Source organism: Gadus morhua, chromosome 4 (assembly GCF_902167405.1).
Source record: "Gadus morhua chromosome 4, gadMor3.0, whole genome shotgun sequence".
Classification (NCBI taxonomy): domain Eukaryota; kingdom Metazoa; phylum Chordata; class Actinopteri; order Gadiformes; family Gadidae; genus Gadus; species Gadus morhua.
In genome coordinates, this window is record NC_044051.1 from 16,292,705 (window position 1) to 16,316,132 (window position 23,428).

The window sequence follows — 23,428 nt, forward strand, 5'->3', positions numbered from 1 at the left end:
AGTGGGCTGGTACGAGTGGTATGCTCTCCACCACCACCTGTCTCGTGACTAGCATTAATGGTGGCCCCTTTTGCATTCACCTTGGACAAAGTCAGAGGGTCGCTGTTGAAGCGAATGGTGTTCCGTCTGCGTCCATTGGGCTGAAATTATTGTATTCATGATGTGTTATTATTTTTCTATATATTTAGTTTGGACTAAATAAATGGATTTATAGCTGGGAATGGTGGTTGAAAAGCATGGCTTTTTGCTACACTGGCTTATAGTGAGGCAATTCGATTCATAACATTACAATCCGTTACTGCAATTACATTATTGTATTTTTAAACCCTAGGCATCACTAGATTCGTCCAAGAGCATTTTTTTTTTGTTTGTTGCAAAAGTGAAGAACGGTGCGCTGTTGTGTTCCCCTCCCAGGGCGTGACCCACGTGGGCTTCACGGACCTGCCCAGCCGCCTGCCCACCCAGTCCAGCACGCTGTACTCCAACAACATCACCAAGCTCATCCGCGCCATCAGCCCCGGCACGGACAACTTCCACTTCAACGTGAAGGAGGAGTTTGACTACGGCACCATGGACCACGTCATCCGCGGCTCCGTCGTCATGCAGGTACCTGGGGCCCCCCAAGCGACAACACACGTGTTCATACGCTGCAATCTTGGAAATGTGTTTTTAAAGGCTGCAATGGCCTCTGTCTGCCACAAGATGGCGCCAACAGCCTTATCATTGGAGCAGTAGCGTGTTCGTTGAAGAATATTTAACAGGAATATATTTCATCGTTTCTTAGTCAATCCCAACAGGCTGTCTTCAGCTTCAGACGCTGTGTTCAATTCTCTGATTTTTAGTGTTTACAATTATTAGCCATTTATGGACCCTTGTATTTTTTCATTTGCGACATCGCGGCCCGTCTATACATGTCCAAGTATAGATAAATGCAGAGGAAATTGGGAAACGCTGATTTAGGGTAATTAATTCAAAGCCGATCCAAAAGACTTTAAGAAAACTATTATTTCCTAATATGTCCTTGGATAATATGTCTTGCAGTATCCATTTTCCTGTATAATTAAGTTAAGCACCATGAAAATATTCAAAGCCTCTATCACAACAACATTGACCTCCACATCCACACCCAATTCCACATCCACCTCCACGATCACCATAACCACCGCCACACCCTCCACCACACCCACACCTCCCTGCCCCATCACCCCCTTCTCCACCACCCCCTCACTTCCCCACCACCTCCACCAGGACGGGAGGAACCTGTTCCCGGCCCCCCAGCCCAACAACCTGCCCGTGGCCGCGCCCCCCAAGTCCAAGAGTGTGAAGGAACTGGCGGCGGAGAAGGCTGCCGAGGTGTCCCCCTTCAGGACCAACCTCACCACCGCTAGCATTTACACTGGAGGTAGGTCACGTGACGCTGGGGGTGGGTCACGCGACGCTGGGGGTGGGTCACGCGACGCTGGGGGTCGGTCACGCGACGCTGGGGGTGGGTCACGCGGCGCTGGGGGTGGGTCACGCGTCGCTGGGGGTGGGTCACGCGACGCCTGGGGGGGTCACGCGACGCTGGGGGTGGGTCACGCGACGCTGGGGGTGGGTCACGCGACGCTGGGGGTAGGTCACTTCTTGCTTCCAGTAGGATTGTGATATTGGGGGATGGAACCCAGAATTTATCCCCTTGGAGTCAGTACACCCACGACACTTTGTTCGGCCTGTTGGTCTATTTATGGAGAGATGTAATGCAGAAGTTGTGTGAAATATGCCAAAAGTGAATCTTAGACCTGTACTATATCAAACGTTGTCTGCAGCCGTTGCTGAAGGTGTTTTCTTACCTTTTTCCCCCCAGAATGACCGAAGTGTGTTGAGTCATGGCTGGATGGGTTTCATTCTTCAGACGCACTCCTTTTTAGAACCAGTTGAATAAAAGTGGTGACTGTAGAGAAACAGGGGGTTATGTGGGGCCAATGGGCCCCCCAGGCAGTTAGTCTGAGACCCCTGGTGTAGAGTTTAAAGTGTTGGCCGTTAACCCGAAGATGATTTTGCTTTATCTCAAGTTTCACTTTCTGCTCTCCTTGGCCAAGTTTTAAATAAAAAATCCAAAGTACTACGTGTTGGAGGGAGAAATGCTGTTTTTGAAAAAGCCGATGTTTATTAATGAGGACAGAACCAGACTAGATGAGACGCTAGGTCTAATGTGGGGCCGTGTTAGTTTTCTCCCCGGGGTGACGGCTGGGTTAACGGCCGGCTATTTACAACTACTGGTGGGGTTCTCACCCGGGCGTGTTGGGGGGGGGGGGGGGCCTGAGACAGCCAGCCAGGTATACAAGCGTGTACACACACACACCCCGTAAGTGTCAGGAAGTGTGTTGTAAAAAGCCAGGCCCCCCCCCCCAACCCCCGCTGTGCGTTTGTCTCAAGTGCTTCTGTGGCGGGGGTTTCCCACACAGACCCCCCGACCCCTTATTACGGGGCTCGCACCCGGTACAGCCTGACGTTTGATGCTGCTCTCGCACTGCACACGCGAGACCCCTGTGCCTCCTTGAAGCTTTAAGGCCTCGACATGTGACACGCAACATGTGAGAAGTGACGTACGACAGACAACTTGTGGCATGCTACGGCGTGGTTAAAACCGATTTGCAATGAAACAATGTCGCTTTGCAAATGTTATTGCAATTAAAAATGTCAATTATATCAGATGTACACTAGAGGGAGATTCATCAACTGTCTAAATAACCATTGTGTGCCACATCTGGATCTAAACATTCTCCTTATTTATATTTGTTAACTGGTGCACACACGCATCCTATGTTTTTGTAAACTTACAAAGTTTTCAAAAGCAAAGAAATAGCAAGATTTCAAAGATTTATACAAATCTAAGCTAGGTTAGCCTCTCTCAAGATCAATTCACGTAACGGTGATCCGTAACATCCCGCTGGACGTCCCGTTGCTTTCGCGCCTCTGAATCGGTCGACGGGGAACCTACGGGGCCTTGCCACCGTGTTGCTAGTTCGTGTTGTTGTCCCAGATGCCTCGGTTGTGTTGCTAGCTCGTGTTGATGTCCCAGATGCCTCGGTTGTGTTGCTAGTTCGTGTTGTTGTCCCAGATGTCTCGGTTGTGTTGCTAGGTCGTGTTGATGTCTCAGACGCCTCGGTTGTTTTGCTCACGTGCTGGTGTCGCCCGAGGATGCGTAGACCTTCAGTCGTTTAGTGGGATGAGGACATGGTGTTTTAGTTTCAGCATCCTAACGGGTCAGGGCCTCCTTAATCGCAGGCCGGGATTTGGTAACTGGTGCTGAAAGAAAGTGCTGCTTCAGAAAGCCACTAGTTGGACGTCCGGGGAGGAGAAACCAAAAATGAAGCAAGCGAAAAAATGTGTTTATTTTTATTCGAGCGTCCTTCGGCCGATGGCTAGGAAAAATGTTCAGAAAAAGCGGTTGGAATGATTTCAGCCAAACGTCAAAGCAAATCCACTTTAAGCTGACTGGTGTTTAGTTGATATTGTTCAATCGTTGCCACAAGATACTAGGCAAGGGGTATTCTCGTTTGATGTCGTCGTTGCACATTTTCCTCAGTTTCTGTAGCATGACCGTTTGATAAACCTTGTTGTTTGTGTTGCATCAGGGCACTATGGTCTAATTGTTAGCGGTTATGAATCTGTGATCTGTATGACTCTCTCTCTCTAACAACGTTCCTGCACATTTATAAAAGCCTGCACAGTATGAACTATGTAATGGTTAATTTAATTAGTCGTTCCCAACAGCTCTTCTGTTTATTTTTCTCTTTCTCTCTCTCATATTCTTATTCTCTCTCCTAGGCTTTGGCACCCTGCTGGGCCTGGGCCTGTCCGCCCCCAACGCGGGCTTCACCCAGATGGTGACGGTGTTCGGGCTGGCGGGCATCGTGGGCTACCACACGGTGTGGGGCGTCAGCTCGGCCCTGCACTCGCCGCTCATGTCCGTCACCAACGCCATCTCAGGTACGCCGCGCCACGCCTTCACCAAGGAGACGGGAGATCCATGTCTGCACTCGACGCAATGACATCCTTACGGCGGGGTTTGATTCATACCGGGAGGGGGCAGGGGTGGAGTGGTGGGCCATTCCGTTAATGAACTCAAACCCTGTTCTTGTGTACTTCTCGTGTTGTGACTCTTAAGCTTCACAATTGGTCGGTGATCAATGCGTCGGCTCCAAACGACGGGAGGGCGTACCGTCGACCAGGCCTGGTTCTGGATCCAACATAACGACTTGTTGCGTTGGATCCATTTGCAACGTGTGTTCTCCAAAGCCAAACGCGCGGGCTGGGAACCGAAGGGAGTTTCCAACATCTAAAGACGCGGCGCTCTTTACACGCAGGCTTCAGAGGCCTTTCATCCACGTCCTCTCCGGCCCCCTGGTTGGTTTTGTGGACGCAATTTTCCAAACAGACGAGTGAGCGATCCCCTAATGGGTCGTATCCTTATCGCCACCTCCGTCTCAACACCAAGGGGTGAAGAGGTTAGAGGTGTGTGTCTGCGTGTGTGTTATGTGCGTGGCATGCACGTGTGTGTTCCACCCCTTTGATCACTACTGAGGGTGCGCGGGGGTCGGAAGTAACGCGGTGTCTGTGATCTTTGGCACTCGGGGGGCCAAAAGGTCTTATTAACACGCGCACATACGCGCATACACCTGGCACACACACGATCAGAGAAGGGTGTCTGCTGGGCCAGTCAAGAAGCAATTCCCCTTGACCACCGTGTTTTAATTTGCTTCCTTTAAAAACAGACGGGTGATTAACACCCACCCTTCTAATAGACAAAGTTTATTATTTTAAATTTTGTAAAATAGAATATATAAAAAAGCAAAAAGAGACATCTTGGTGTGTGTCTGCTCTCCATCTACTCCCGGGCGTTAGAAGCATAATGTTTTCCCTCCATACTTGGCAGGACTGACTTCCCCATCCCCCTGTTCTCTTATATATTTTTTATAATACCTTTTTATTCCTGTCATTGACAGACTGCGGTCAAGGAAACTCTAAGACGGATGGAATCCACACACACGCGTACAAGTGCACACATACACGCGCGCACACACAGACGTTAGGGAAGCCTGTTGGAATGTTGGGTTGGTTAGTGGGCACGGCCGTGTTGTCATTGGCTGGAGCCGTGCGATCCGACCAGCCGGGCCTTGGAACAGGTGGGTGATCCTTAGTCCTCATAGCCGGTGGCGTGATATCCAGTGTCTGGTAGAGAGGCCTGCTTGGCCCTACCTGGAGATCCCATGCAAGCTTTTATCTACCAGAGCTGTGTGTGTGGGTGGGTGGGTGAATCTCTGAATATCCATCTAGATCGGTCCAGTTTTCAAGGAATCCTAGAAACATGTGTAAATAGTCTCATGAAGAGCTTACAACGGAGAGATCACTGGGTAGAGGAAATTAGTAAGGTGTGTGTGTGTGTGTGTGTGGGGGTTTGGGGGGAGGGTATTTACCGTATCTGACCGAAGTACAACAGTATTCTCATAAATATTCATCTCAACGGGGGAAACCTGCGGGTCATCTTGCTCGGGAGTGTCTCTTGCTCTGCCCACTGAATTCTTTCCAGTCAATGAGAGTCGAGGCCTGTGTTATTGCGTGTGTGTGTGTGTGTGTGTGTGTGTGTATACACACAGCATATAGAATAGACAGTATAAATGCTGCAAGTTATTTTAATTTGTATATCTTGTGAAGAACACTTTGTATATGTGTTGCTAAGACCAAGACACCCTCCATCTCTCTGAGCTTTAAAATGAGGCATAAAAAAACAAACCCTTCTCCGTCAATATGTCCCCTTCTCCTCTTCTGTAGCGCGATCAGAGGTGTTATCGCGGGGGTATCCTGCGACTACTGACAGGCCTCCACTCCCTGCCCAGGCCGCTGTAAGGCCGACGGTGGCGGCGTCTGGTCGTCTCTTTCGTTAAGCCGGACGGCCAGCTGTCAGTCTCTGCGTCGTCCAACGTTCCGTCGGCGTCTCCGTTTCCCCTTCTCCGCGTTTCACCTCTGTTCTCCTGAAAAGCTTGTTAGTGGTTTCCAACAAGAGCCGCGCTGATTCCCCCCCCCCCCCCCCCCCGGCCGCATCCCCTGCCCCAGCCGTGTGAAACTAATCCGCAATTTTTCCAATATTCCTCTCTGCGTGTGTGTGTTCCTCAGGTCTGACGGCCGTGGGTGGTCTGTCACTGATGGGCGGTGGCTACACCCCCACCAACACCGCCGAGACGCTGGCCGTGCTCGCGGCCTTCATCTCCTCCGTCAACATCGCCGGTGAGTCACCCACCATCGCCGCGGCCTCCGCTACGCCTAAACCTTAACCTGAGAACACACCAGCTTGGGGATACACGAACTGCACCCTGTAGGTTTTCACGTCAACACCCTCTAGTGGCTCGAGTGGGCGCTACGGTTAGAGCTCACTCATTTTCAGACGAACTGCGTTGTCGTTGGGAGATGTTGCTGCAGTGAGGGAGGTGCATAAGTGGAACATATCGAAGCAATGTATAGAGAATGATTCCATGTATGATTAACTTGTGGACGAGTACAGTTTATTCTTCAGAAACGTTCAGTTCAGATACACTCTACCGTCTTATTATTGCAACCCCAGGTTTCTGTTAAACAACCCCTACGACACACCTGCTGCTACGAAGCGCCTCTGGGTTGGACCACACACCCGCACACACACACACACACACACACACACACGCACACCCACTAACCCTTACCTCTGCTATTAGCCCTAATAATTCTCATTATAATGGCAAAGTTCCTGTAGTTAATAGAACGCCATCATTTGATAATTAGGCTGAGGAAACGGGGTCGCCCCGGGCCGGGGCTGCTAATTCAGCTTATTTTTCCTCCCTTTAAGAATGTCCCTAATGGCTCACAGCTAGAACCACTTAGTCGTTCTTTCCGAAGTGTAGGGCGAGCGGGACAGGGACGGTGTGCGGCCGATCCTCGGGACCCCATCTGTATGTGTTCCTCCTCAACGCTTCGGCTGCCAAAGTGTCGGCCCTGAATCGGGCTTCCTGAAATCCCTCAAAACCGTTGCCCGCCGGAGGTTGAAAGGTCGCGGCGAGGGCGAGGGATCCAGAAGACCCCCGCTGAATTCCAAAGCTCAGCTGTCCGCTGCCAGGGAATCCAGCGTTTAAACCGCGTATTAGCTCCTCGGGCTTTAGGTTCTCCTCGGGATCCCTCATGATGTTAACCAAGCGAAGCAGTGTTTTTATAGATACTTGGGGTCTTTTTAATTTTGAATCAGCCGCTGTGGTCTTTTTTGTGTACGTTCCACTCTCCCATTTTCCTAAGCAGGCTACTGTGATACCATAAACCCTTGGTGGGTGGGTGTGTGTGTGTGTGTGTGTGTGTGTGTGTGTGTGTGTGTGTGTGTGTGTGTGTGTGTGTGTGTGTGTGTGTGTGTGTGTGTGTGTGTGTGTGTGTGTGTGTGTGTGTGTGTGTTCCTGGCCTCAGTCTCTTTCTCTGCACGTCTGCCCAGGGTCATACAGGTGCTAGCATGGAAAACACCTGGAAAATACATATGAATGAACATGCGTACGGGTATCTTTCTGATTTGAACATAGTGCAGGCAATTATAGTAAAAGGATAAAGATTGAGATCAGGAGCATCCACATTTTCTAAGATTATCTACGGTGGTTAATATAATACCGGTCAGCGGTCTTTGTTCAGTTAAACTGGAGCATTTAAAGATCCGAACATGTGCGCTCTGGCTTGACGGCTTCCTATGTCGCCTACGTGTGATGTTCACACAGCATAGATCTCTCTATTAACACTCATCCGTCAAGACGAGGTGATGGCGCTCCGTTAGACCACAGTCTATACGACGTATAACCAGGCTTTCCCAATACGTTATGCATTATTTTATGCTGCTCCTCTGTTACAGCTGGGGAACGTCATTCTACCACTCCTGAGTAACGTTAAGAAGTCCTAATGAAAGGGAACAGGTTGTTTTCGGAAAAGGATAAACAAAGAAACCCGGCATGCCGTTAGGATGTCTCGCTGGGCCAGACTAAAGCGATCCGCTCGTCGGATGATTAAATATGAAACATTGACCGGTCTCACGACCCGTTTCAGACGCTAAATCAGAGCTTCCATTCCTGAACGGTTTCCAGTGTAGGATGAGGTTTTCTGTAAGGGCACGGAAACCACCTTCTTTTTCTCCCCCCCCCGCTGGCATCGGATTCAGACACCCGGAGCGGTCCTGCCTCCGTCTTGATATATTGACTCTGACGGCTAGCGGGAGTAATAGTAGTGGGATTGTTATTTCTGCTGTGTTTTTACCTAGGACGCCCGCCGGCTAAAATTAGCTAGAACAGCTGGAGCGACAGGTGTGTGTGTGTGTGTGTGTGTGTGTGTGTGTGTGTGTGTGTGTGCGCGCGGTAAACGGAGAGAAGTAACGCGACCAGCCAGTAAAGCAGTGAGACACCGTCTGCAGCTTTTTTTCTTTATACGTTTTCTGAGAGTTTCCTACTTGAAATATTTACGCCGGTGTGAAGGAGAGACCGAAGGAAAAGCGCCTGACACTGAGGGCTGGCAGCCCTCCACATGAGGAGGACTCAACCCGTGATGTTGTCGTCCTTAAAGCAGATCTCTCTTGGACGGCCCTCGGGGGCCCGACCCCGTCTCCTCTCTCGGCTCTCCTTTTTCTTTCCACTGAACCTCTGCTCTCTCCTCTCCTCTTCGCTTTCCGCTCGGTCCCGCAGGTGGCTTCCTGGTGACCAAGAAGATGTTGGACATGTTCAAGAGGCCCACTGACCCCCCGGAGTACAACTACCTCTACCTGCTGCCCACCGGGGTCTTCGTGGGGGGCTACGGTGCGGCGTTGCAGGCGGGGTACAACATTGAACAGGTGTGTGTAGAGCGTTATGCGCTTGTCAACCATAATGTTCTAGTTCTGGTCCCCCCCCCGGCCCATGTGTGAGCCACACTCTAACATACTGTCTACCTGGTTCAGGATCATGTATCATGTGATTATTTTCAAATCAATGGGGTTGCGATGGAGCCCCCCCCCTCATTGATGTGTTGCGCCTACTTCTCATCTTCTAAACGGATCTTTGGTGTGATCCGTGCGGATGTTCTCAGTTTAACCGGCATGTTGCCTCGCTCTAACGAGGGGAAGCGTAGACAGAAATCCACTGAAAAAATGTGTCTGTCGTTGGTTTGGTCAACATTTGACTTCAAATACGGCCATTCGCTGCTCCTGCATATTTTAGGTTATTGTGTTCAAGGTTGTATTTATGTGGCGATGTCCAGGCAGTAGGCCGCTGTATTGCATATTCCTCTTTATTTTTTTTTCACGGTGCTTTCGCTAATCTCTCCAACCCTAATGCTGAGGACTGTTTTATTAGGCACCACAGTAGTGAAGAGCCCGTCCCGGATCACGGTTTCCGCAGACGTCCGTGTCATACCCTAACCCCTGTCCCTCCCCCCCCCCCCCCCCCCCCCCAGATGATGTACCTCGGCTCGGGGCTGTGCTGCGTGGGGGCGCTGGCCGGCCTGTCCAACCAGAAGACGGCCCGCCTGGGCAACGCCCTGGGCATGATGGGCGTGGCGGGGGGCATCGCGGCGGCCCTGGGCTACCTCAAACCCTCCCCCGAGCTCCTGGCCCAGATGAGCGTGGCCATGGCGGTGGGCGGGACGGCGGGTGAGTCACGCCTAATGGACCGTACTTGTACTCTGCATGCTGGTCGTGTTTCAAGTGTGTTTCCAATTCCCCCAGTGGGGGGGGGGTGTGCTTGTGTGTGTGTGTGTGTGTGTGTGTGTGTGTGTGTGTGTGTGTGTGTGTGTGTGTGTGTGTGTGTGTGTGTGTGTGTGTGTGTGTGTGTGTGTGTGTGTGTGTGTGTGTGTGTGTGTGTGTGTGTGTGCGCGCGCATGAGCTCATGGGCCGCGTTAATCAGCAGGTGTGCCCCGTGCGCAGCCTATCTCTGTGATGTTTGGATCAAACGCCGCACCGTGACTAAAGGCCCCAAACAGACCCGGGAGTTCAGAAGGAACCGCCGGCCCCCTCTCATTGAGTCATGCCGCCCCCCCCCAACACCCCCCCACCACCCCCACCCCCGCCCCCTGATTGGCGCTCTCGTCTCCAGGGTCAATTTGAATGCTAATTGTTCCAGTAACGGGCTGAAACCAGACTAAACCAACCTTCAGACAACAGGCCACTTCCAGATGCCCCCGCTAACCCCCCGTGCCCCCCCCCCCCCCCCCCCCCCCCCCCCCCCCGGTCGGGCGCACAAACACAGGCCAGGCCCCCTCACACTCAGGACTCACAAACATGGAATTTCCCTAAACATTGTGTGTGTGTGTGTGTGACTGGCGGTGGTCATTATAGATATTTGTATTTCAAATAAAAGTTGTCAAATACCTGCTGTTACTCCGTCTGATTGCTGCGCCGTTTGTACGTGAAATGACTCTTGACGTCTGAATGTTGTCGGTCCCCGTCATGCAGGGCTGACCGTTGAAAGTACTGCTCTCTATTTGCCCGGTGACTTGAACATGTGCCTTCAACTGTTTTTACCGACTTGTTTAGTCGCAGACTTCCTCTCTTTTTTTTTTTTCTTTGCTTATGTTCCGGTGTAAACACCCCCCCCCCCCCCCCCTCCTTCCTCGCTTCATCCATGCGTGTCTCTGCCCCCCCCCCAGGTCTGGGCATCGCTAAGAGGATCCAGATCAGCGACCTGCCCCAGCTGGTGGCGGCCTTCCACAGCCTGGTGGGCCTGGCCGCCGTGCTGACCTGCGTGGCCGAGTACATGATCGAGTACCCCCACTTCGCCACCGACCCCGCCGCCAACTTCATCAAGATCGTGGCCTACATGGGCACCTTCATCGGGGGCGTGACCTTCAGCGGCTCCCTGGTGGCCTACGGGAAACTGCAAGGTCAGGCCGGGAGAGAGATAATAATTGAATCGTCTTTATTTGGTACATTTTCAAATTCATAGCCTAACTAATGCTAAATATGTGGTGGCTTTTCTCAGTTGCTGATCCTTGTCAAAACTATATTAGTAAATATATTTAGTTTTCTTTAGCCTCAGCCGTCGCAGCTCAGCTCTGGTAATTCAGTGAGGGTCGTGGGCCATTTCAGTATTCGCGTTTCTAGACCGAACAATTAACCCAACGGATTCCCGAACCGCGGGTTGAGCCTCCAACTGTCCGTCCCAGTCTGAGTTCTTGGAAACAAGAAGCACTCATTGTGCTGTGATGGCAGCAGGAGTGATTGAGCTTCTCCTGACCGCACCAGCAGTGAAAGGAAAGGCAGCAGAATGTCTGCGCCGCGCCGGCCAGATGTCGTCCACCCAGCTAATATGCGGTCGGTTTCTGACCATTCCTCATTTTTGGGTAGACAGCAGCCCCTCCGGTCATTTTCCACTTGTTTCCTGAAAACCGGATTTCATTATGCCGACATGGAGCGTTCCTACCTGCTATATGGTCCAGATTGTTTTATATTACTTATTTCAAGCGGACGAAAAAATAAGTAAAACTTGAAATGGCCCAAAAGATATGTCAGCAGCTTTCAAACTAATTTGACATCAGGAGTGTTTGTGACCAAATCATAGAGAAAATTCAAGTATTTATCAATACAGGGTTTACTACAAAATATGCCTCAGTGGTATGGAAACAATCTCTGCTCACTATTGAGATTGAGCCATTTTCTAAACCCAGACACACACACATAGACCCTAGCGCCGCATCAAAGCGAGACCCTTGGTAGACACTCCTCACACCCTGCCTGATGTGACTCTGTCCTCCCCTCCTGGCCCCCGCTCTGCAGGCACGCTGAGCAGCGCTCCCCTGGCCCTCCCCGGCCGCCACGCCATCAACGCCACCCTCATGGCCGCCAGCGTGGCGGGCATGATCCCCTACATGATGGACCCCAGCTACCTGACGGGCATCACCTGCCTGGGCTCCGTGTCCGCCCTCTCCGCCATCATGGTACTGGTCTCCTGGTCTCCGGGTGTGCTGGGCTATGTTTCTGCTGGTTAATTTGCACGCTCTTCTAGTGGTCTACTGGTGTAATTGTGTACCGGAGGACTAATTCTAACGGTGGACTAGTGGTCGACTGATCCACCATTAAACTAGTCCACCAGTAGGCTGGACTGGTTTAATGGTGCACCTGTCGCCTAGGATGCTGGTTGATGTAGTTTGTCTTACATTGATCAGGGAATTTGGATTCATGTTTTATGCTCTGTAATTGTTCTGCATCTCAAATGGATTTTACAAATCAATTTTATTTTGGTAAATGATCATTTCTAAAATGATGACTTATAAACAGACGGAGAAGGTGCAGTCATATTTCTTTTGGCATGAGCGAGAAGCGGCGGAATATTATTTTACGCATTTGTTTTCTTTTATATATCACGTTTTAATGATACGATGATTCAGCGCTGGATCGGAAGCGGCTCTGCTGATGCCTCGCTTGGTTATAACTCCTCCTCTTCCTCCGTCCCTCCCCAGGGGGTGACCCTGACCGCGGCCATCGGGGGGGCCGACATGCCGGTGGTGATCACGGTGCTCAACAGCTACTCCGGCTGGGCCCTCTGCGCCGAGGGCTTCCTGCTCAACAACAACCTGCTGACCATCGTGGGGGCCCTCATCGGCTCCTCGGGGGCCATCCTGTCCTACATCATGTGTGTGGTGAGTCGTCACGGCAACATCCGCAAAGGGGGAGAACATACCAACTGCTCTCCTTTGGTCTGGTGGTGGCATTTGGGAGGGTCTGGGGTCAGTGTTTGGGATGGTCTTCTGGGTACAGGATATTGGAATGTCTGCAGTCTAGTCTACGCTCCTAGGCTTCCCTGGACAAGTTGCCCCACTGCCTACGTCGCCATCGACGCATTCTCTAAAACCAAAACGCTGAAGGCTGCTTGATGTCCTCCTCGATGTGTGGCTGTAGTACCGCCACTCTCCAGTAGGAGGGACTCTAACGTTGCTGCTGTAACGGCTTGCTTATACACTCACTGCACCAGAACTCCATGCTGTTTGTTTCAACCAATATGGTTCTGGCATCCGTTTGCTTGAACGCGACCATGTTCAAGGAACGCCATGGCAATGACTCAGCCAATTAAAGAAAACAAAAATGTACATCAAACGGGGAGCGTGTTTGGTTGTAACCCTTCACCTCCCGTACTACCCCCCCCCCCCCCCCTTATCATCAGGCCATGAACCGCTCCCTGACCAACGTGATCCTGGGGGGCTACGGCACCTCCTCCACCGGCTCGGGCAAGCCCATGGAGATCACGGGCACGCACACGGAGGTCAACGTGGACCAGACGGTGGAGATGATCAAGGACGCGCAGAGCATCATCATCACCCCGGGTACACACACACACACACACACTCACACTCACACACCCCCCCCCCCCCTACCTGTAGGCCAATATTGGATTCACATGCAAAAACGGGTGGGTGGGTGAGTGGGGGGGGGGCGGGGGAAATACATTCTTCGCAAATTGCTCATCCGCAGCCCTCATCTTTGACTCTGCCGCTCCGCCACACACCATGCTGGGAGCCTCAAACCCCCAGCCACACACTGTGACAGATCGGCTAAGTGGCACACACACATACGCACGCACGCACGCGGGCACACGCATACACACACTGGGACAGAGGGACTGGGAAATTAAAAACACACTCCTGCTTGACTGTGCCACTCACATTTTCTGGAGGGTTTAGCAAAGCAAGACGCTGTGTTTACATAACCTCTTCTTGACCCCCCCCTATACCGTTACATCACCATCTTGCTAGGATAATTGCCCAGCCTTGAACACACACAAACACACTGTTTTGAACAGTCAAGCCCGTGGGCTGGTGGGGGGGGGGTTGGGGTCTGTGCCACAATCTGGTTTGTGTAATCAAAGGGAATCTTGACAATGTAATCAATAAAAGTCGGTATGGTTTCCTGGTTCTCCGTTTGGTATAAATCCTAGCCCACGGTCGGCCACATAAATGATCCATGGTGTGTTCTCCGGTCTCGGGCGCCCCGTCACCTGACCGCCCCACGCCGCCTCGCCGTCGCTCCTTAACCTTCGTCCAGAGTTCTCTCCCTGGTGCCCCGACGCAAGTGGAGCCGGTGGCCCGTGAGACGTTTGTTATCACCCAATCACGTGATACATGGGGTTGTTGTCACCCAATCACGTCATACATGGGGTTGTTGTCACCCAATCACGTGATACATGGGGTTGTTGTCACCCAATCACGTCATACATGGGGTTGTTTTCACCCAATCACGTGATACATTGGGTTGTTATTACCCAATCACGTGATACATGGGGTTGTTGTCACCCAATCACGTGATACATGTGGTTGTTTTCACCCAATCACGTGATACATGGGGTTGTTGTCACCCAATCATGTGATACATGGGTTGGTTGTTACCCAATCACGTGATACATGGGGTTGTTTTCACCCAATCACGTGATACATGGGGTTGTTATTACCCAATCACGTGATACATGGGGTTGTTATTACCCAATCACGTGATACATGGGGTAATTTAGCGGTCATGTGACATGGCCTTGTTTTCTCCCAGTTGGTGTACGTGGTCTTGAGTCCACTGTGTGATAGCTGACACAAAGTGATAAAAGCCCAAACGTGTTTACTTTATTATGGGTTCAAAAAGCAGAGCAGGGGCATTAAATGAAAACAATTTTCTGTTTTATTGGCGTCCTTTTTTTTTTTTGGGCTGGTATTTAGATAATTAATAGTGTGATGATATTCTGCTTATACTCTGTCTAAATAGTTGGCCGTACAGATATCTCTGCAGACTTAGCCTTGCACATGGTGTTCTCATCTCTCGACCTATCGCTGCAGTCTGCCTAATCATGTGATGTGTTCTTCATTATAGCCAGAAGTCTGGTTAGTTGCATTGGCTTTGCAATGTTCCTGTTTCATTCACCATTGACAACCAATTATTGGGTTTTAACAGGTTTTATTTCATCGCTCTATACTGTATAGATCTATTAAAGATAAAAGTCTGGAATGACTGGAATTGTGTCTGGTATAATGGACATTGTTGCGGGATGAATGAATGGAATTCTAATGGAAGCATTTGTGAGACTTCTGCTCTGATATACGAAAATAACGTGGTCCGATGGTGGTCCGATTGATCTGAAGCTCGTTCTCAGCATTGACTCATAATTGAATCCTTGTTAAACTCAAATCAACCACAACCAAGGGATTAAGAATCTGAGGAATCTGAAAACAATATTATTATATTGCTTGTTCACATTGTGGCGGACTACAAAAAAAATTGAAAGTATTTTTCTGGGTTCCTGATCCATGACGTCCCATCAGACAGTAGCATGCTATACCCAAAGTCATTAGCTACAGCTATTTGTCTTTTTTACACACTTTCAGGAGCGCTCCCATGATTGCATCGCTGCCCCTCGTTGATCTGGGCAGTTGTTTCTAATGGGCGGCTTCACGGGCACTTTGTGGGATGGACAGTTGAGGAGCCGGTTCAGACGTGCCCTGGTCAACATGGCACACTCCCTGCCCTGGGCCAGCCTGTGTGTGTTGTCTGGTTAGCACACGCAGCCCGAAACAAAGCACTAGGGAACTTAATCAAAACCCTGCGCTCGTGTCCAGCAGGTTCCAGCTTTGATTGTTGTGGCTCCATAGAAGGAACACAAGTTTTGATCCAAAAGTGGAAAAATAACATACTACTTTTGGAATTGTTTCATTGGAAAATAATGAATTTGTTATTTTATTAGATCCATTGCAAAATAATTCCATTCTTCCAACTAATGGTTAACCTGAGTTTTTCCTGTACCATGTGGACCTGATATACGGTGATATTGTGACTATACTAACGCTGTTTCCTAACGCAGCACTCGTCGTGTGTGTTCTGTGGTTCCCCTAGGTTACGGCCTGTGTGCTGCCAAGGCCCAGTACCCCATCGCCGAGCTGGTCAAGATGCTCTCTGAGGCCGGCAAGCAAGTCAGGTAAGGGCTGAGGCCTCGGGACGTCCCAGTAGAGGAGGAACGCCATCGATGGAGGTTGTGATATGCATTTGTTCACCACCGTAAGCGGCTTAGAGAAATTGCTAGACAAAAGTTTAGTTTGCCTTGCTAAACCACTCACGGAGCGTTTTGTGAGATTCTGGGGGGGGGGGGGGGGGGGGGGGGACGGTTTTGTGGTGGATGGGAGGAAAGCGTGAATGAAAGAAAGTGGAGGGACGGGGAGTGGGATGGAGGAGGAAGGGGAGCGCTGAGCGGAAGCTTCTGTAATTGTCCCGTCGGCCGTTTGATCCCGGGCCGGCCAGCTGCTCCTGCTTACAGCATTTGTAGTTGATTAGGAGGAAGTGGGTGGCCAGGGAGAGAGAGACCCACTTTACCTCCATCCCTCTTTACTCTTCTGGAGTTTTGCTTTTTTCCCCCCCTCTTCTCCCCTTTATTACACATTTCCGATTCCAACACTATCCCTCCTTGTTCCGACCGCTCCCATTCTCCAGTCCATCCATTTTGTCTCCCGCTTAGCGTCGGAATGGCCGCCCCCCCCCTTTCCCCACATACTCAAATTGGCGTCCCTACCGTATCAGCTTAGTTTTTACTTCCTTATTCTCGGTTCATTCCTTCTTCGGCCGTGGCTCGTCGGTATCCGTAGTTCTTCAGCCTCGACGCCATGCCATCGCAGAAAGGCCTGGGCCCGCGCTCGACAGGAAATGTTTTAGTTGAGCTCTTTTGGGGGTTTGTTTGTTATCCACAGGCCACCGTCGCTAATGGGTGCCAGAACAGCTTGAAAGCATCCTAATAAAAGAGGACTTGATCTCTCTCACAATGGTGGCCGGCTGCCTGGTCATCAGCGCAGTCACACGACACCTGGCAGGCCTCTGATTGGACGCGTCTGCACGGCTTGTTTCACACTTTAGCAGACACACGTGCGGTCTGTGGAGAAAAAAACAACCGTCAGATGTGTAGTTGTGTGTCTGTCTGTGTCTTTGTGAGGGTCTAAGATGTAGTTTGGGCTAACCCTAACCAGGACTGCTAGGGGGTTTAAACCAGGATTGTTGGGGTGTTTAAACCAGGATTGTTGGGGTGTTTAAACCAGGACTGTTGGGGTGTTTAAACCAGGACTGTTGGGGTGTTTAAACCAGGACTGTTGGGGTGTTTAAACCAGGACTGTTGGGGTGTTTAAACCAGGAGTGGTAGGGGGGTTAAACAAGGAGTGGTAGGGGGGTTAAACCAGGACTATTAGGGGGGTTAAACCAGGAGTGATAGGGGGTTAAACCAGGACTATTAGGGCGGTTAAACCAGGAGTGATAGGGGGGTTAAACCAGGACTATTAGGGGGGTTAAACCAGGAGTGATGGGGGGTTAAACCAGGACTATTAGGGCGGTTAAACCAGGACTATTAGGGCGGTTAAACCAGGAGTGATAGGGGGGTTAAACCAGGACTGTTAGGGGAATTAAACCAATACTAGAGACCCGGTCAGAGGATGCCTTTGCTGTGGTTTCAACCTCCCTTACACGCACACATCCTGTCTTCCCCTCAACCAACACCACCTACTCCTTCTCTTCCACGTTGAATCTTTCAATACATCCCCCCCCCCCCCCTTCTCCCCAATTCTTATTCCTCCTTCTCTCCACCACTATCCCTCCTCCTCACCCTGGAGTCATTTCCTGTCTTGTGAGGAGCCGTTTCATGCCAGGTCGTCTCTGACCAGCCAGGAGCCCACAACTAGATGCCTTATTTGGGTGCGGCCCTGTTCCTCCTTCAGTGATGGCGTCCTATGTCAGAGATGTTATTTAAATGAATCCACCACAGTGATCTAACATCACCGATTCCCACTGTCATCGTTGTTATGCGATTGTGTAATGTATAATGGGGCAGGGTCGGCCTGGCGGCTCCGGCGGTAGTTTGATCGCCAGGCTCCTACGAGCGTCGAGGTGTCCCTGAGCCAGACGCCTTTCCCAAACCGCTCTCGAGGAGCTGGCCCTTTGCTGCCTTGCGTTGTTTACTCCGTCGTCCGCCGTTGTAGGTTGCTTTGGATAAAGCTAAATGACCTAAATGTAATGTAAATGTAAGTCCACTTTGTACCGGATAAATCAGTCGGTAGAGCATGTGGTTCTTGGTGTGAGCGGTGGTGGGCGGTATTTAAGTGTCTCTCTAACTCTCTCGCTCTCTCAGGTTCGGGGTCCACCCGGTGGCTGGACGTATGCCAGGGCAGCTCAACGTGCTGCTGGCGGAGGCCGGCGTGCCCTACGACATCGTCCTGGAGATGGAGGAGATCAACGACGACTTCAAAGGTAATACCCCTTTCGGTCGCCCTGGGGGTCCATGACTGACTCCCTGGAATCCGGGGGTCCGGATCCATGGCTGACCCCTTGGATCGGAGGTCCTAGACCTTGACGGAATGGTGAACTGGGGTTCCAGATCATGAGCAACTGGGTATTGGGGTCTGAGTGTGTTGGGGGGCCGAGGGGATTGCTGAGTTAAATCATTATCCAACATTGGATTTTGGTTGTTGTGCACAAAAAGCCCCATTCCATCCTTTCTACCTCCACCTTCACTGTGCACGTCTGAGTCTAGAAAGAAGTGATGCAAACATGAGTCATCTGCTGGGACGTTTTCAGGGATGGGGAAATTGAGTTATAAGCTTGGGAAATGTAATATATGGTTCTGCTTCTGGCTAGAAGTTACTTAGCCAGACGTATCTATTATCAGTCATACTTAAGGTAGTTATTATCTTAGTTTACTGATTAGAGGTTAATGTCTTCCTCCATGTAAATACTAACAGGCGATTTGGCAGTGTGATAGTGTGATAGACATAACCCTGTAGGGAAGGAAGACCATTAAGTGTGTGTGTGTGTGTGTGTGTGTGTGTGTGTGTGCGCGCAGAGACTGACCTGGTCATGGTGATCGGGGCCAACGATACGGTGAACTCCGCCTCCCAGGAAGACCCCAACTCCATCATCGCCGGCATGCCGGTTCTGGAGGTGTGGAAGGCCAAGCAGGTGAGACCCCCGCCTTTCATACCTATACACCTGAACCGACACACTAAGCCGGGACTTGGAGAAGGTTAACCCAACAGGCTCCCAGGTGCTTCTCCCATCAGCGTTGTGGAATGAGCACGTTTAGGAACGTCTCACTGGCCGTGCACTAAGCATTCTTATTTTTACACTATAGTTACGGTTCTACACTTTATAGTTAAACAATTAATAGTCAAAATGATACTGTATGGTTGAAGTCAGTTTTACACTTTATGTTCTAGTGTGTTATAAACTTTATAGTTAAATTGGTACACTTCATATTTATAGTTATACACTTTTTGATCTGGTAATGTTACTAGGTCTTGAGCAGGCATATTGGCAGTGCTGATTGCCCGGAATGTCGACTCTTGCTCCCATTCCCTTGTCCTGAACCAGTGCATGGAAAGAATGCATGTATGAAAGGGGCTAAAATGAGCCTAGTAGAAATGTCCATTTCAGAGAGGGTTGTTGTCGTGGGTGGGCTGAGTGTGAGGACCTCTCCTCAGCATGCTGGTGCGTACGTTTTGTACGTCATAACCATCTTCTAAGCTGTAGTCCCATGTGCACCCCAACCCTTTAGGTTACATTACAATGCCAATACTTCTAGATGTATTAAGCCATCGGTGACCGAGGTCCTCTTCTCTCCGTACATTCGCTGCGAAGGCCCCTGTGCACTCTGGGTAACTTATGGCATGAGCTAAACGGGACCAGCCAATGCCCGACTCTTAACTGATTTATCTTTGGTTGCACTCTGGTCCTAAATGGAACCAAGTGGGCCCATGAATTAAACATGAGGAAGAGGAGGGAGACGAGGAGGAGGAGGAGGAGGGGGCCTGAATCCTGTTATCTTAACGTGGTTCCACCAGGGATGAGGTCACCTCCATGGGCTGACCCGTTTCCTTGAGCCCCTCTTTGATCCGCCTCCACACCGCTCCGGGGGTGCTTGATTCATCTGTCCCCACGTCCCATCGTCTTGTGCGCACACAAAGGAAACGACACACACACACACTGAGTAACACAATTACTCTGGCTCTGCTTTAAACACAACCGTTGGATGATCAGTGGAAAGCCTTAAAGCTGCTGTAGGTGAGATGGAGTTGGAGAGAGAGAGAGAGAGAGAGAGAGAGAGAGAGAGAGAGAGAGAGAGAGAGAGAGAGAGAGAGAGAGAGAGAGAGAGAGAGAGAGAGAGAGAGAGAGAGAGAGAGAGAGAGAGAGAGAGAGAGAGAGAGAGAGAGAGAGAGAGAGAGAGAGAGAGAGAGAGAGAGAGAGAGAGAGAGACCCTCCCTCCCTCCCCTGATGGGCGAGATGCAGTCCCTGAACAAATCGTGGTAGAGATGCCCTGGAAGATGAGAGCTGAGCCGGCAGCGCTCCGAGTCGTCTTGTATAGAGACGGGCGTGTTCAACTAGCAACGGCTATTCTCACTGCTCTGCTCACACAGTAGGAGCTGACGCGTGGCTAGGCCATTGGTGATATGTGCTATATCTCAGCTCTTTACTTTGACCTACAGCACCGTTAGCACCTTTTTACAGCATAAAAAAGGTGCGTTGTCAATCTTTGTTTCTGTGTGTTTCAGGTGGTGGTGATGAAGCGTTCTCTGGGTGTCGGTTATGCCGCCGTCGACAACCCCATCTTCTACAAGCCCAACACCGCCATGTTGCTAGGTGACGCCAAGAAGACTTGCGACGCACTCGCGGCCAAGGTGCGGGAGAGCCACGACCAATAGGAAGACCCCCCCCCCCCCCCCCCCCCCCATACCCAAATCACTCAGTCCTCCAATCAGAGCGGAGCAGGTGTTGTAGGAGGAGCAGCAGGAGGACGACCTGGTGTATCTAGTTTATTTTTATTTTCCCAAATAAATTCTGTAGTATTTTTGCTGTCGGAAACAAAGCGTCTGGAACACATAGCAACATGGAGATAAAACCCCAGCCTCCGTTATGGAAACATGGGTGGAGGTGCGGCTGGTGGTGTTCCTGTGGGAGCGTCGATGCAGCTTTTGTTTTGTTTTCCCCACAAAGCTACTCCTTCTGCCTAGTGCTTATTGGATAGGTTTTAGTTTTTGTTTGCTAGAGGTCTAAATAAGGGAGCTTCATTGTGGAGCCTCTGTCTGCTCTTGGAAAGGAATTCAGTTTTTTAAAACTGTTAGCGGCGAAATATACAGATTGTAGCGTTGATGTTTTCAACCGTAAAAACGTCTCCCGAGCCCCCCCCCTTACATTGATTTAGCATTAACGATGATGGCATTAATTGTTGAGTACCTTTTTTAAACTCGATAACAAAACTTTCGCTCAAAACTACTCCACATCCATTAACGCTTTTGTAAAGGTGATCTTTTGTGAAATGTTTTGTATGCTAGTTTTGTATTCTGGCCTAATTGATCCTATATTTAGATTGTCAAATCACACTTTCCAGTCGTACTATTGGCTGTTTTCCTTTTCAATAGTTCTTAGAATGTATCCCTTTGTGCCTTGCCTGTTGAACTGTAAATCATTTATCCAAAAATTATTTAGAATCCATCCCGAGATCGGTTTGAAGCCGATCTCTAATTAACTGATAAAGTGTAGGGACCCACTTTCAGTCTTCTTCTTGTCACTTTACGCCAGTAGCTCCTACTGTGTTGAACCCTTGCTCATCCTTCGTGCCTGCCATACGCTCTGTGGCGTCCAGTGGTGTGTTTCCAGCTACGTTCCCCCTCTTAATTCCCTATTGCTCCCCAATAGACAAACTTCCTTATACTTCAGGGCTATGAAGGAGAAGCACATTTCAAGCATGACTTATCTGTTAACTTAACCGTTTTGGAACGATGAAGACAGTAGTCAGAGATCGTTGCTTAACATGCGAGTGGGAGTTGAGCAGCCATACAAGTAAGGTTTTAGTTTCTTAATAGTATTCTTTATGAATCAATCAAATCTTTATACAATGTATTATCTATTCAGCGTCAACATTCCCCACTGTGCCATATGTTCCTCTTTATTGATGACGATAGACTTTTTGAAACTATGCCGCACAATATTAGTTCTACTGTTTGTTACATTTTAGTACAAGTACTGTATGCTGTTGTTCACAGACCAGAAACTATCTAACATCGTAGTATATGGACGCTACTACTAATTATGTAGAAAACGACCATAGCTCACATCTGACCAATCAGTAACTGACTGTCATTGACCAAGGATTACATCCAACCAATGACTTGTGTTTAACCACACGTTGACCAACACCCACACCTTTTATAACCTCAGTTTGATTCTGGCTTTTTAGTTAATTTGTAAAGCTTAGAGCAATGGAGCCAAAAGCTTAGAGCTTATATACTCGTTAACGAGTGACCTAAACGAGGATTATGCACACTCATCTAGTTCAATCAAATCGCCAAATTTGCACATGAACTATTGGCTTAGGCTGTTGAAAGTTAATCGACATAACGCATAGAATAGGAAGCGTTGTCCCCCGATGGATTGTATTTTTCTAGAGAAGCCCTACTTGGATGTTGCTGCGTTGATATTTGATACTATGGATTTGTGTGACCAGTAGATGCATGTCAATTAGGTGAATTAAATGTACTGTGAATGTAGTTTTTAATTCACTGTGGACCTCTGTAATCCCTAATAAAACCCTCAAGTGCACATGATTTGTCTTTGTTTTTTTGAATTAGTTGTAGATGTTTGTTTTGTCTAAGGCTGTCAAACTTGATTCCCAAGGAAACATCGGAAACTGAGATTCACATTTCCGTGGCAATCATGTGCGTGTGGATTGCATGAGTCCTCCATGAGGGTTGTAGCACAACAAATGCAGGTGGAATGACACGACTGGTGCATTATTGCAAGAAGATAAAAGTCAACATACAAGCGGCACTTGATTGCTATTCATCAGTGACTGAGTGCGCGGGGGGGGGGGGGATGAACTTGGCCCCACAGAGATGGGTGTGTCTCTTGATGGAGTAGAGATGCATGTCGTGGAAGGAGGGGGGGGGGGGGGGGGGGGCATGGCATGTGTTTGGTATGAGGGCGGTTTCATCCTCCAACCACCACTCAGACGGTCTTATCTTCTCCCGCCGCGGGACATCTGAAGAGGGGAACTGTCACACTTTAAAGTGAGATGCAGAGATAATAGGAGAGCAAAAAAGAGTTGGCTGGCATTCTACCAGAGTGGCGTGTGGTCATTTCTTTATTGAAGCGAGAGTTCCTCTCTGACTGATTGGGTTTTTTCCTGATGGAATCAGTTGAGCGGGGTTGCGTCCCTTCGTGAGGGTTGCCGTTCGTGTCTGAGAGTTTTCTATAGAAGATGAGTGTTCCGATATGCTCGGAGGTGACGAGCTGTAGCCCCAGCTGGTCTTTTGTGACACCAGCGCCAGTATTTACCCGGCAGAGTACAGAGGGACAGCCAGCATGCTGCGCTCCAAAGCCCGAGCTCAGGCCCTCTGTCCTTAAGACAGCCTGAAAAGAGCCAGCGGTTGTTTT

The 23,428-nt window shown here is 49.9% G+C and overlaps 1 protein-coding gene across 2 annotated transcripts in view; it reads left to right on the plus strand.

Moving 5' to 3' along the window:
* nnt (nicotinamide nucleotide transhydrogenase) overlaps window positions 1-22,594 on the plus strand; it is a 36,418-nt gene extending 13,824 nt beyond the window's left edge. For both annotated transcript variants that reach the window (XM_030353370.1, XM_030353369.1), the window contains 14 exons: window positions 415-606; window positions 1,249-1,402; window positions 3,811-3,972; window positions 6,157-6,267; window positions 8,715-8,860; window positions 9,460-9,655; window positions 10,651-10,884; window positions 11,777-11,937; window positions 12,460-12,639; window positions 13,161-13,320; window positions 15,866-15,947; window positions 18,132-18,250; window positions 18,843-18,958; window positions 20,548-22,594. In XM_030353370.1, the coding sequence (XP_030209230.1) occupies window positions 415-606; window positions 1,249-1,402; window positions 3,811-3,972; window positions 6,157-6,267; window positions 8,715-8,860; window positions 9,460-9,655; window positions 10,651-10,884; window positions 11,777-11,937; window positions 12,460-12,639; window positions 13,161-13,320; window positions 15,866-15,947; window positions 18,132-18,250; window positions 18,843-18,958; window positions 20,548-20,697 (2,163 nt within the window). In that variant the 3' untranslated portion in view covers window positions 20,698-22,594. The remainder of the gene's footprint in view (window positions 1-414; window positions 607-1,248; window positions 1,403-3,810; window positions 3,973-6,156; window positions 6,268-8,714; window positions 8,861-9,459; window positions 9,656-10,650; window positions 10,885-11,776; window positions 11,938-12,459; window positions 12,640-13,160; window positions 13,321-15,865; window positions 15,948-18,131; window positions 18,251-18,842; window positions 18,959-20,547) is intronic.
* Window positions 22,595-23,428: the final 834 nt, after the last annotated feature.